At 46.5% G+C, this 14397-nt stretch overlaps 1 protein-coding gene across 1 annotated transcript; it reads left to right on the top strand.

Moving 5' to 3' along the window:
- Positions 1-5068: 5068 nt before the first annotated feature.
- Positions 5069-5419, top strand: PRR9 (proline rich 9; the record flags this gene model as incomplete). The annotated part of the gene is given in 2 exon segments (XM_081225416.1): positions 5069-5275; positions 5279-5419. Coding segments are annotated over 2 exon segments (348 nt in total).
- Between the last annotated feature and the right edge of the window lie 8978 nt (positions 5420-14397).

Genomic DNA, 14397 nt, shown 5'->3' with positions numbered 1-14397 from the left:
GATGTGGGCTCTGCCCCAGGAACCCACAAGCTCCGAAAGCTCTCCAGAGGTACCTACTCCCCAGAAAATGAGACGGGCCACATTCTTCACCATTCAGCTTTATCAGAGCCATTGTCCTGTAATATGCTGACGAGGCCAGCTGAGTGAATCAGAGGAGTCTGTCTGGGAAGTTTTATGATCTGAACAAAGGAGATAGGTTTTTTGGGGGGGTTTTGTATTTTGTGGAGTTTTTTGCGGTACACGGGCCTCTCACTGTTGTGGCCTCCCCCGTTGTGGAGCACAGGCTCCGGACGCTCAGGCTCAGCGGCCATGGCTCATGGGCCCAGATGCTCTGTGCCACGTGGGATCTTCCCGGACCGGGGCATGAACCCATGTCCCCTGCATCGGCAGGCGGACTCTCAACCACTGCGTCACCAGGGAAGCCCTGAATATAGTTATTTGATGGGAATGGGGGGGACAAAGCAATGTCCTGCACACACCTCACTCTCTTCTGCTGACCCTGTGTAATTACACCCTGGCTCCCAATAATGACAGCTGTAGAAATCTAAAATCTTAAATCTCAGGTGGTATTCAATCAGATTGTCCCCAGTCTCACTGGAGGGCTGGGGATGGTTAGAGAAATTATTGAGTCACCTTATCTTAAGTTGTGGGGTGGAACAATCTCCCCAAAGCTGTCCCAGCCCAGGCCCAGATACTGGTTGATTTTTGAGGGCTCAGACCCCAAGTACTCCATCTCTGCACCAAAGAAAAGACAGGTCACCTTAGGTCACTCAGCCACCTGGCTAGCTCACTGCCACATGCAGAAGATAGAAAACTGGGTCTTCCTGTGGGTGGATTATAACGTAATCAAGGAGGAAAAGCCCACAACACACACATGTGTGCACACACTTCAAAGTCATGTAGATACCAGGCTAATCATTCATGATCACATGTATAGTATCACCAAATGTCAGAGCTGGAATGGACTCGACTGATTCCTAGTCTAACTTTCTCATTTTAAAGATGATGAATGTGAGGCCAAAGAGGGCCAGGGACTTGCCTGAAGTCACACATCTTGTTAGGGACAGAGCCAGGTCTCTTGGGTCTCTGTGCAGTACTCTGTCTACTGCATCACAATGCATAGAAAAGTACAAGTCAGAGGCTGAGTGCTGGGGGGGGCAGAGGAAAGGAAATAGAACAAGGAGAACTGAGGGGAATCAGGAAGGCTTCATGAAGGAGATGAGTCCTGAACAGACTCAGATTGCACTAACATTCTGTAAGTAGCTTGATGGCCCTAAGTGTTGGTGCCTTTGTTTTCTAACTTATTCCTCACAAGAAGTCCATGAAATAGTGTTATCCCTTTTCCACAAGAGGAAATTGAGGCTCTGAGAGGCTAAAGAGCTTATCCAATATTACACATACCCTATGTAATAGAGTCAACACTAGGTCAGTGAGATCCTGAGTCCATTATTTCTCCATGCATTACCGAAAGCTACTCTTTGGCTGATACACTTAAATAAAGGAGGATTAAGCTGGGAATTTAATTCTTCATTTGAAACCTCCCTCCTCCAGAGTCCCCAAGAAATTCAGACATTGGGAAGGTATATTAATTTTCCATTGCTGCTGTAACAGGTTATCACAACTTTAGTGGGTTAAAATATCAGAAATTGGTGGGGGGCAGATGAATTGGGAGATTGGGATTGACACATATACACTAATATGTATAAAATAGATAACTAATAAGAGCCTTCTGTATAGCACAGGGAACTCTACTTCACTTCGCTGTACAGTAAAACTAACCCAACGTTTTAAAACAGCTATACCCCAATAAAAAAATTTATTTTTAACATCAGAAATTTATTATCATCCAGTTCTGGAAGTCAGAAGTCTAACACAGTCCTCTCTGGGCCAAAATCAAAATGCCAGCAGGGCTACATTTCTTTCTGGAGGCTCTAGGGGAGGATCTGTTTCCTTGCCTTTTCCAGCCTCTAGAGATTGTCCACATTACTGGCCTGGGGTCTCCTTCCATCTTCAAAACATGCAATGGCCAATCTTTCTCACATCACATCACATCACTCTGACACTGACCCTTCTGCCTCTTCACATTGAAAAACCCTTGTGATTGCACTGGACCCACTTCAATGTAATCAGCAGTGTCAGGCAGAAAGTCCTTTGAGAGGAGTTGAACTCTGGGCTTTTCTTAACTGCCTTCACCACCCTCCATGAGACCGTGACCTGGTATCTCCATTGTTCTGCACTTGTATTTGGTCTCCTTCTCCTTAGGCTCAGCCAAAAACATAGAAATTCATGTGGCATGAACAAAGTCTTCTCAGGCATCCTGCTGCAGAAAACTTGGAAATCTCAACCAAGCAAGTCTCCTCCCCTAATCTCTCACCCACCCTTTTTCTGAGTCACTCTCAGCCTCTCTTCTCATCTCAACAGGCTCCTAACAAGGATTCCTTCCTGCAGGCTTCCTGGAAGTTCCCTGTCCACCCTCCTGGGCAGTAATTCCTACTGTCCAGTAAAACACGGCACAGACATCTGTTCCCCCAGAGCCTTCCAGGACCTTCCACTCAAGGTTAATGAAGGGGTCATCTTCTGGGATGTGGGGACTTACCTCCACCCATCTTTCCCATGAGACTGTGAGCCCCTTGAAAGCAGGGCCTAGAATGACTGAAAGAATGAATGAATAAACTCAGTGACAGAGAATTCTTTGCCTCCTAAGACTTCGGTGGGGGGGAGGGGTGTGGTTGCTTTGTCTATTAGCATTCCACACAAAAGATTAAGGCCATGAAGAGGGAAAGGAGAAATGGAAGGAAGAGATGAAAAAAGAGGAGAAGGAAAAGGAGGAGGAGAGTCCCCATTCTACACCTGACCATCCAGTTCCCAGATTCCCCAAATGACCTATCTCTTCAGTTACTCCCATGGATCTTCCAAATCATCCCACACATCCCCACTCCCACCACAGCCTCCCAAAGGTCACGTCCCTCACAGGAACATCATCACCACTCCCCTGGCCAGCCTCTGATCCCTCCCCATCCAGGCATTTGTCTCTCACCAGGACACTGAGGGGGACCACGTTGGTGCTACATCAATCCTCCATGCACCACTCCTAAAGGACAAAATATCACCTGGTCTCCCACAGCTCACCTTTTGAAAACATTTTCAGGACCAAGCATCCAAAAACTATATAAATCTTTGAAGGATTTCCTGATTTTAGCCAAATACCTCTTTTAGGAAACCTACCTATTCAAGCTTTAAAGTCCCTGGAATTTATTCAACTTTAGCAAACAAGTACAATTCACCACGTTATGATCTAAGGAGTTCTTTTATAATGAATGTTTTCCCATTTTTCCATTACATGAAATCCTCCTCTACACCCCGTTGTCTCCCACTTTCAACTTCTTCATTCTTTACTTAATGAATTTACTCCATCAATAATCATTTATCTTCCACTTACTCTATCTATGGCACAGACCCTACCATCTAGGAACCTACCACCCAGTACAGTAATAAGATCTTGTACATAAATAACTGGAATTCTCAATAATGATAGTAAATGTCAAACAAATAGCAGAAACAATAGATCCTATGGGAATTCAGAAAGAGACAAATGTGTTTCTAGTTTAGAGTAATCAGGAATGTCTCCTTGGAAGATAACAGACTTTAAAGGAGCCTTGACATATGCTTAAGATTTCTACAGGCCTGGAAAGGGAGGACAAACAAGTTAGAAGTGACAACCCAAACAGACTTACAAGCAGAGAAAACTGGGTATGTTTTCTTTGAAACTTTTCCTTTCATCCTCCTGGCTTTTATTGACCTGAGTTCTAAATAAGGTTTTTCCAGAAGGCAAGGAGGCAGATTAACCTTGTTCCGTCCTGTTTTTTTTGGTCACTATGAAAACGCTGAATAACTCCACTCTTAGAAGTGTCATAAATCAAGGTTGAGAAGGTGAAGATTATCTGCCTTCTCCCTCCTTTCTCTTCCCCTCCAGACTACTTTACAACCCAAGAGTAACAAATGACTCCAATTTCTCTCAAGACCTCCATTCAGGAAAATCACTCTCTCCAGGATGCTGTAGGTCCTTTGTTTGCTTGGGTCCTATGAGTGAGACTTTGAAGAAGCACCCAGTGGAAATGCCTGAAAATGGCCATATGAGCCCTTGACCCAGACAGACCCCAGGCTTTAGGCATAAATTCTCCCCACAGGGGAAGACAAGATGAGCAAGGTGGATCTTATCTCTCACCACATCCTGAGCCAGTTTGAGTAGACAAGGAACCCAGTCCTAGTTTTGAGACAGAGATAACGTTTTATGAATGTTCTTTTGTGGTTGCCCTTAAGAAGAGAGATCTGACAGGAACCCCTCCCTGCTGAGGTCTGGTGAGGACCCAGAGGTCAAAATGGAGGCTGACTAACACGCATCCCAAGCAGTGACTCAAACCATGGGCAATTTCAGAGGAAGCTCGTTATGGTGACTCCACAATTAAGACCTCAGCCCACATGGCCAGTCTGTCTTGCAGGAGGCTGGACCAAGCACTATATAAAAGTCCCTACCAGGCTAGTCTTCTCCATCCACATCCTTTGTTGAGGCTTGTTGATGATCAGGTAAGTGGGGACGTCTGTGCCCTCTCTCTCCCTTTCTGCTCTGTGTCGGGGAAGCTACTATTTTCTTCCTCTACTGGACTGTAGTTTCTACTGATTTTTGAAGTGGTTTGCCATTTCTTGGGCTTCTCAAACCATTCTGTGTATTCTACCTAGTCTCCTGCATCTAATTTTCAAAAAGATTAGTCAAACAGGAGAGAAGGAAAAGACCCATGGAAGGATTGGGTTTAGCAGTTTTGGCCTATAGATATTGACAAAAGCTCTGAGAATATCCCCACCTAGGAGACGGTTGTCAGAGAGAGCTAAACTAGGGATAGAAAAGAGAAAGGAATAAAAATCAGCAGAAAAATGAGTTCTTAGTGTTAATAATCATTCGCTCCCCATTCCCCTCTAACAATCCTTCATCCTGCCAATTCCCAGCCTGTTACTGTTAATGCAAATAATTTCAAAGCTTGTGTTTGTTTCAGGTCCTGCAAATCACCCTAGGATGTCCTTTAATAAGCAGCAGTGCAAACAGCCATGCATGCCTCCTCCATGTCTTCAAAAGGCCCAAGGGCATTGCCAGGCAAAGGCTGAGCAGCTGTGTATCCCCCCATGCCAGCACCCTTGCCAAAAGAAGTGCCCAGTGCAAGCTCAAGAGATGTGTCTTCCTCAGTGCCAGGAGTTAAACCAAGAAAACTTCTTACAGCAAGGCTAAGACCGATGCCTACCTCTATGTCAAGACCAAAGCCCACTTCAGTGTGTGGAGACATGCCAGGAGATATCTCAGACAAAACGTGTGGAGGTTTGCCCACAGAAAGTCCAGGAGAAGTGCTTACCCCCTGGCAAGGGAAAGTAGCTGCTCGTAATGCCATTTGGGGGTCAAGAAGATGATCCCAGCCCAACTCCAACCCCTGTCATGGTGACCTTCTCCTATGGGTACGTCTATGTGCACCCTGCTCTTGCCTCCTGGCTTCTTCAGCATTCCAGGACTTGGTTTGTGTCTCTGAAGACAGTTCTCTCTGTATTTCCTCAACCTCTGTGAATAAATGTTGTTGTCAACAATCTATTAGAATGTCTCTGCTGTAGGAATGATGTGGTTATCAGGGGCGACCAAAGAAGCCTAGTTCAGCTCATTTGGGGCAAAAATTCACCCAGCCCTGGGCGTGTAACAGCCAAGGATGCCTCCATCCTTCTTTCAGAGCATCAACCTCTCACTTGAGCCTCAAAACAAACTGAATTTTGGTGGTCTTTGTGTGGATCACCAACACCATGGCTGTGGAGAAGAAGTTGGTGATGTTGCAAAAATCAAAAACTGGGTAATTTTGTCTCTGCATCCCCAAAAAAGAACAGAAAATGATTAGATGTTGGAATGTTGGTTGTGCTTTAAAAAAAGAAAACTAAATGAAATGTAAAAGATTGATTCCAAACAGCCAATAAGGAAAGACGAGATGAAACGTTTGGGGTCCTGATGGTTGATCTTTGTGCTTCATTGCTGACCTGCTTTACGCCCTTTATTTCAACCATGTACACTCTTTAGAGATGTGATTTGTGACTGTGTGGTGCAGGCTGGTCTGTTCTCCAGCTTCTTTGCTTTCTTCCCCCTGGTGAAGGTAAAATGCGGAATAAAGCTGATCCTAAAACATGCCTGACTTGATGTGTGCTCATTCCTCTCCACCAACCAACCATCCGCTGTGCTTGTGATGACTATTTTTTCCTTTTTTGAGAATCTGGAATAGGAATAAAAAACAGCCTTCCAGGGCTTCCCTGGTGGCACAGTGGTTAAGAATCCACCTGCCAATGCAGGGGACACGGGTTCAAGCCCTGGTCCCGGAAGATCCCACATGCCGCAGAGCAATTAAGCCTGTGCGCCACAACTACTAAGCCTGCACTCCAGAGCCCGTAAGCCACAACTCCTGAAGCCCGGGTGCTTAGAGGCCGTGCTCTGAAACAAGAGAAGCCACCACAATGAGAAGCCCACCCACCGGAACAAAGAGTAGCCCCCACTCGCCGCAACTAGAGAAAGCCCGTGCACAGCAACAAAGACCCAATGCAGCCAAAAATAAATTAATTAATTAATTTAAAAAAAAAAGAAATAGCCTTCTAAGGTACATAGAACAGCCATGCTCAAAGAAGCTTCCTTAAGGGGCACCTGGACCATCCCACCCCCATCCACAATATATCATAGGCTCACCTATGCCCACATTTTACATCTGAGAAAATCCACCTGGGGCTGGGGCCTCAAAACTTCAGGTCCAGGATTCTTTCCACTACAGCATCTTTCCTCTCTGATCCTTGTTTTCCAGACAAAAGGGCTAAAATGGGTAGGAGGGGAATTACATGGAAGAGCCATGATACCCACACGCATAGCCTACCTGTCAGAAGGAAGACCTAGGTGTGCCTCTGAGATGAACACAAACTCTGCCCTACCATCTGGCCAGATTTCAGAAAAGTCAGGCAGCCTGTGTCACTTCCCTGCACCCTGTCACTGCCCAGTTGTGGAGGATACACAAGACTGTGGGCTCTGAGGTTGCATGAAAAGTCCGAGTAGACTCCAGAACTACAGGAGAGAACCAATGGCGGTTTCTCAGCTGTGCCCTGAGGTCTGACCTGGACCCTGAGGCTTGAGTCAAGGGCCAACCTCCTGAGGGGTAAAGAGGTTCCTCCTTCATCCCCCCGGGTCCCTCTTTCTCCTCAACCTGTATGGCTGTGCCCCCATGGATGGCCAGGAGAGCCCCTCCCTAAAGGGGAGCCCAAGGTCTCAGCTGTTTGGCTGAACTGAGGTCGTTCCAGCACTGGGACCACCCCAGTGTCTCAATCTTGGAGATTTTCTAAGGCAAGAAAGAGCTGGAGGATGACCTGGGGGAGATTTCAAGTGGCAACATGGAGCCCTCAGGCACTCACTGAGTCTGCAGGTGGCAAGTGCCAGGCCCTGAGGTCTATGCACATTCTCTAAAGGAATCCTGACAGTAGCCTCAGGGGGTGTATATTGCCCCTTTGTTAAGGAACTGGTCTGGCCTCACAAAGCTAGTAAGTAGTGAAGTCAAGATTCTAACCAGAGTTTCTCTTGACTCCACAACAGACTCTTATTTGCATGAGGAAAGTGCCCATGGCACACAGGTGAAGTTTCTAGAAGCTGTCTTCTTCTCATTCATTCATTCATGAACCTAAGAAGCACTCACTGATCACCTACAGCTGCCAGGTGCTGAAGATCCAAGCAGGCAGCATCCCTGTGCAGAGCTAGAGAGCTGTCTTTCCACAGGCCATACATGCCAAAGGATACTTTCCAAATCCTCCTGCACATATCAAGTCCCTGAACATCTCCAGGGGTCTGAATCAGTTCTCTTGCCTGCTTGGGACAAGTTTTCTCTTCCATTTTCCAATTTTGGAATAAGCCAGCTGCTCCCCAGGGCCCCAGCCTGAAAAGAGACTCCAGAGAGCCTTCCCAGCAGGGAAGCTTCTGACTGGGCTGAGGATGCTCTAGGACATTTCTCCAGCCTGGCTCAAGCCCAAGGAATGTCTTTGATCTCTGGCATTAAAAGTGTGCACATATTGGAGTCCAAGATCAGACACTCAGATGCTGAGCGGAAGCACGGGGCAGACAAGCAGGGAGAGTCCGGCCATATCCAAGAGAGGAAAACCCGCTGATTACAGGGGAGGCCTCAACAGAGGGAGGGAGACAAACCTGCAGATTGCAGATAGGGGAGCAGACATCAGGGAGCCAGCAGGCCTTCATCAAGCTCTGTCATAGGAACCACCACACCGTGCTTGTGCTCACAGAGCTCTGACCCAGCCCTTCCTGCACTGCTGCTGCTGCTGCTGAGGCTGGGGCCCTAGTGACACAGACCTGGGCCATGGGGACAGCCAGGACCAAGCCCATGGCAGCTAGACTCCCTCAGCTGTTTGCATCTGAGCTGAAGCCTTTCAGAAGTGGGGTAGGGGGATTACCAGGGAGAGTCCCAGATGCTAGGAGTCCTGGTTGACAATTGTTAAAGAAAACCACAAACAGATGCCATAGTTTTCATATATCCCTCCATCAAACACCCACAGCCACATAACCAAAACTAAAACTGTCCTGATTCCCCCAAAATGTTGGCTTCTGACCATAAGCAAACTTAAGCTTTCCTCGTGTCAGCATGATTTCATAGCTCCCCAGTCAATCAGCTACAAAAGAGTAATTTTGTGTAGCACCGTTAGCCAAAAAGGGATGCAGGCTTCTAGTGGCCAATCACGGTAGAGATCAATGTACTTCCTCACTTTAGAAACAGAGCTATAGGGACTTCCCTGGTGGCCCAGTGGTTAAGACTTTGCTCCCCAGTGCAGTGGGTGCGGGTTTGATCCCTGGTCAGGGAGCTAAAATCCCACATGCTTCAGGGCCAAAAACCAAAACATAAAACAGAAGCAATATTGTAACAAATTCAATAAAGACTTTAAAAATTGTCCACATTGGGCTTCCCTGGTGGTGCAGTGGTTGAGAGTCCACCTGCCGATTCAGGGGACACGGGTTCGTGCCCCGGTCCGGGAGGATCCCACATGCCATGGAGTGGCTGGACCCGTGAGCCATGGCTGCTGAGCCTGCGCGTCCGAAGCCTGTGCTCCGCAACAGGAGAGGCCCACATACCGCAAAAAAAAAAAAAAAAAAAAAAAAGTCCACATCAAAAACAGAAAGAAAGAAAAGAAACCAAGCTACAACCCTCTTTTTCTCAGCTTCTTGCCACTTTCTGCTAGAAGTCTTCCAGTTCTGCAAACTGTCCTTTTGTTCATACCATAAACTTAAATTTTCTCTAACTTGATTTGACTTCAACTTTTGACCCAGTTAACTCAATATTTGACAAGCGTGGGACCCAGGGGCTCTGTGTGCCAAGAGAAGAAGATGCAAACTGACAGGAGCATAAAGGAGGGTGGTGGGGTTCATCCACTCCTTTGGTAGCTGTTTGTGGAGAACCGCTCTGCACAGGCCCCATGACAGGCTCCAGAGGCCCCAGGGGAGGGGGATGCATGATGGAACCGTGGCCTGAGGACTTTCACTGTAGCAACTGTTGTAATCTATTTAGTCTAGAGAAGAAATTAGCCAAAGGAGCAGAATAGCCGTGCTCAGGTATTTTAAGTGATTTTGTGAGGGAGGAAATGGATTTCTGTGAGTTTACAAAGGATGGAGTTGAAAGAGAAATAGGCAGAAATACAAATTTGGGTTCAGTTTAAGAAAATTCATATGATGAGATCTGTTTGCTGGTGACAGGAGCTGCTTTTGGACTTGTCATGCTTCTACGAACTGGAGGTGTACAACTAGGGGCTGATGATACCAGTGTGACAGCTAGGCTTTTCTCTGCTTGTCTAGCACTGAGACTCACCTCACTCATCTAATTCTCTTGGACAGAGTTGGGACTGGGGGCAGAGGAGCCTAATGGGACAGGGAGATTCAGAAGACCTGACCCTGAGGTCAGGAGACAGAGGAAATTACTCTGACCTCTAATATACTCCCCAGAGGCCCTTCGGGGGTCCAAACTCCTGGCGACCAGCAGAGAGTGGACCACGGCTTGAGGCTAAAGGAAAGGAGGAGGACAGGTAAGTGATGGGAAGTGGCTCCCCCAAATTTAGGACTTTTCTAAATATGTGTTTTGGGCCAAACACTTCAGCCCTGAGTGGCACCTTACAGTAATTCCTCACTAACTTCCAAATCCAATCTTCTCAGCCAGAGTTTAGCACACCTCTTTCCCCTTTATTCCTTACTACCTTGCCTTCTGGACCTGCTTTCTCTCCTGAGCCAGTGTGGTCCATCTGTTCCACGCGCATGTGCACCTGACAACCATCGTAGCCTCCTTACCGCCTGCACCTGCCCCTCTCCAACCTAGGATCCTCCTCCTGCTTGTGTCTGCCGACCCATGTGTTTCAAACTCACCTCCTCCAGGAAACCCTCTATGATGTCAGGCCCACTTCCTACGTGTAGAGGGAGACCCCTGCAGCACTTCAACCTGGGCGCCATGCACCCACACTGGTCCCTAGGGGTCTGTGGTCCCTTAGAGCTGCCTTGTGTGTGAGTGGCCTGTGTCTCCTGTCAGCACGAGAGCCCCAGATGATGGCTCATGGGCCTGGCTGTGCTCTTTGGCTGCCTTCATAGGACCAACCACATTAAGTTTTAGACACTCTCGGAGTCAGCCAACCAGCATGTCCTCTGAGGCAGAGATGAAGGAGGCTTCTTTTATTGTTAGGGTGACCAAAATCATCCTGGCTGGCCTGGAACTGAGGGGGTTCCCAGGATGCAGGACTTTGGTGTTAACATTGGGATAGTCCCCCAAGAACCAAGACGATATGATCACCCTAACCAGGTACCTGCATGTATAAGACACGTTGCTTGATGGTACGGGAATACAGAGGGAGAGCAAATGAGACTCTCCACACTGGAGAAATTTGCAGCCCAAGGTTGGAATAGGAAGACCTCTCCATAAAACCGCAAGCTCAGAAGGCTTAGTGCCTGCGGCCTGGTTCCCTCCCTAGCCCCATTCTGCATGTGTGTGTGTGTGTGTGTGTGTGTGTGTGTGTGTGTGTGTTGGCTGGAGGACATTAGATCAACTGACAGGTGGCCAGATCAGCCCTGTATAAGCTCGAACTGGCAGGTCCTGGCTTAGAGAGGTAGTATAGTGGGGGATATCCCCACGTCTTCCCTCTTCATACCCACTAACACCATTAGCCCCAGGACATCTCAGCCAATGGGCACCAGGTCTGGACTCAACCCACTCTTGCTCTCTTTTCTCTCCCACAGACACTGGCCTCACACCTGGAAATGGCTAGAAGAAAAGGCAGGTGGGCTGGCAGAGCCATCTAACCTGAAGGTCCCCATCTCTCCTCCTCTCCAACAGTCTCAACCACTGGCCAGCCTTTAAAAGCTCTGGGGACCCCTTTTCTCTTCCCAACAACACCACCTACTGGCCATGGAAGCGCTGGGCCTGAGTCAGAGATGGTCGCACACACTGGGGCCCAGCCAAAGCCAGGTGCTTGCGAAGGCAAGAGCACAGAGAGGTAGCATCTAACAGAGTGGGAGGAAGGCTAAATGTGCAAGACAGAGTTAAATAACGTATGGGGTGGAGGCAACGTGCATGGGGGTTCAGGACGTAAGCTCAGGAATCAGACTGCTGGGATTCAAATCTGAACCCCACCATTTCTTTCCTTTAAAGAAAATCTGAGAGGCTTGTATGGGCCAGCACTGTTCCAAGCACTGGAGATACAGTAGTGAATTAGATACATAAAGATCTGCCCCCCAGAGCTTAGATGAATGCAGGAAGACAGACGAAAAGCAACTAAGCAAATGCATAAATAAGAAAATGTACAGACTAAAACAAGGTGAGGAGACAGTGTCTGGTGAGGAAGTCTGTTTAGTCGGGTAGTCTGGAAAAGCCTATCTTAGCACGTGAGGTCTGAATGGAAAAGTGAATGATCTGAAGGGGCTGGCCATGTAGAGGCTGGGAGCAGATGCAGCTCTCTCTGTGCTAACACAGAGAGAGATGCATCTGCAAGGGAGCTGGGCAGGTCAGCAGCCTCTGGAGTCTCCTCCTGGACACGGCCCTTGAAGACGGACACTGACCAACTTTTACTCTATCCAAATGAATGTGAGAAGAAGGGCGAGGCCTCTTGTCACGTGAGCTGTGAGTGAGAAATGGGGGAGTTTCATACAAAGATGGCAAGACTTAGAGGGCACACGACAGCTGTCCTCAGACCTTTCAAATGTGATCCCAGAGGAAAGAGCATGGGTCCGTGAGTTCAGGGTACAGAAAGGCAGATTTCTGTTCATATCAGGAATTAAATGGCCCAGCAATGAAAAGGACTTCACATGCAGTAGTGAGTTCACCGTCACTGAAAGTATGCAAGAAATGGCCAATGACTACCCAAGAAGGTTATAGGAAGTTTGGACTCGATATTTTATTAGTCTTTTCAGTCTCACTTAGTCTTGCACTTAAATTCCTAACAGGTTGCTCTGAATGTAGTGAAAATAGCCTTTGCCAACCAGTCACTGAAAAGACATCTGCCCCAGGACCCCAGGACCAGGAACACACCACATCAGGGCAGAAAACTGAGTGCTGGATGCAGAACAAGTTTCTCACACCCAGGGCCAACCCTACAGAAAGGAGAAAGGGAAGTCTTCATATCCCCTCTCCATTTCTGCTCACTTCCTTTCCCCTGGTCTCAGCACCAGAAGACAGGGACTTCCTCCCGCACAGCAGTCTGAGAAAAAAGTAGTCCAGGCTATTAGAGAAAATATCCCACTCTTCCCAAGTCTTGAAACTCTTTACTGTGCACTACCTTTTAATACAAAATATTTGCCCATGACCAATGAGCACATGAAAAGGGCATGTTCACCTCATTATTCATCAGAGAAGTACAAATAAAAACCTCAACAACACACCCACTGGAAGAGCTAAAATTAAAAAGACAGAATGTGTAGTGTTGGAGAGGTTGTGGGAGTGCAAATTGGTGCAGCCACTTTGGAAAACACTTTGGCAGCAATTACTGAACCTGAATATCAGGAGAGCCAATGACAGAGGAACTCCTCTCTTAGGCATATATCCAGCACATGGTCACAAAAAGCCAGATATTAGAATGTTCATTCTAGAATTATTCGTAATAGCCAAATATCAGAAACTACACAAATGCCAATCAATGAATAAACTAATTGTGGTACAGTCACATAATGTGATAACGTACAGTGATGTGTACGAATGATGTACAGCTACACACATCAACATAGATGATTCTCACAAGTAAAAATTAAGTGAGGGAGAAAGGAAACACACACACAACACACACAGAGAGTATTAAGGTGAACCACATGAAATTGCCTTTATGAAGATCTAAAACTCTTGAATACTGACAATTTCATATGGCTCAAAATAAGGCATGCTGTATGGTTCCATTTATATAATTTACATAATGTGCAAAAACTGATATTGAGACTCTGATTAAAAATCTTCCACCAAACAAAAGCCCAGGACCAGATGGCTTCACAGGCGAATTCTATCAAACATTTAGAGAAGAGCTAACATGTACCCTTCTCAAACTCTTCCAAAATATAACAGAGGGAGGAACACTCCCAAACTCATTCTACGAGGCCACCATCACCTTGATACCAAAACCAGACAAAGATGTCACAAAGAAAGAAAACTACAGGCCAATATCACTGATGAACATAGATGCAAAAATCCTCAACAAAATACTAGCAAACAGAAACCAACAGCACATTAAAAGGATCATACACCATGATCAAGTGGGGTTTATTCCAGGAATGCAAGGATTCTTCAATATATGCAAATCAATCAACATGATACACCATATTACAAAACTGAAGGAGAAAACCCATATGATCATATCAATACATGCAGAGAAAGCTTTCGACAAAATTCAACACCCATTTATGATAAAAACCCTGCAGAAAGTAGGCATAGAGGGAACTTTCCTCAACATAATAAAGGCCACATGTGACAAACCCACAGCCAACATCATCCTCAATGGTGAAAAGCTGAAACTATTTCCACAAAGATCAGGAAAAAGACAATGTTGCCCGTTCTCACCACTCTTATTCAACATAGTTTGGAAGTTTTAGCTGCAGCAATCAGAGAAGAAAAGGAAATAAAAGGAATCCAAATTGGAAATGAAGAAGTAAAGCTGTCACTGTTTGCAGATGACATGATACAATACACAGAGAATCCTAAAGATGCTACCAGAAAACTACTAGAGCTAATCAATAAATTTGGTAAAGTAGCAGGATACAAAATTAATGCACAGAAATCTTTGGCATTCCTGTACACTAATGATGAAAAATCTGAAAGTGAAATCAAGAAAACACTC

Source organism: Mesoplodon bidens (genome assembly GCF_964165515.1).
Source record: "Mesoplodon bidens genome assembly, chromosome: 2".
NCBI lineage: Eukaryota > Metazoa > Chordata > Mammalia > Artiodactyla > Ziphiidae > Mesoplodon > Mesoplodon bidens.
This window is presented reverse-complemented; position numbering and strand designations above follow the sequence as displayed.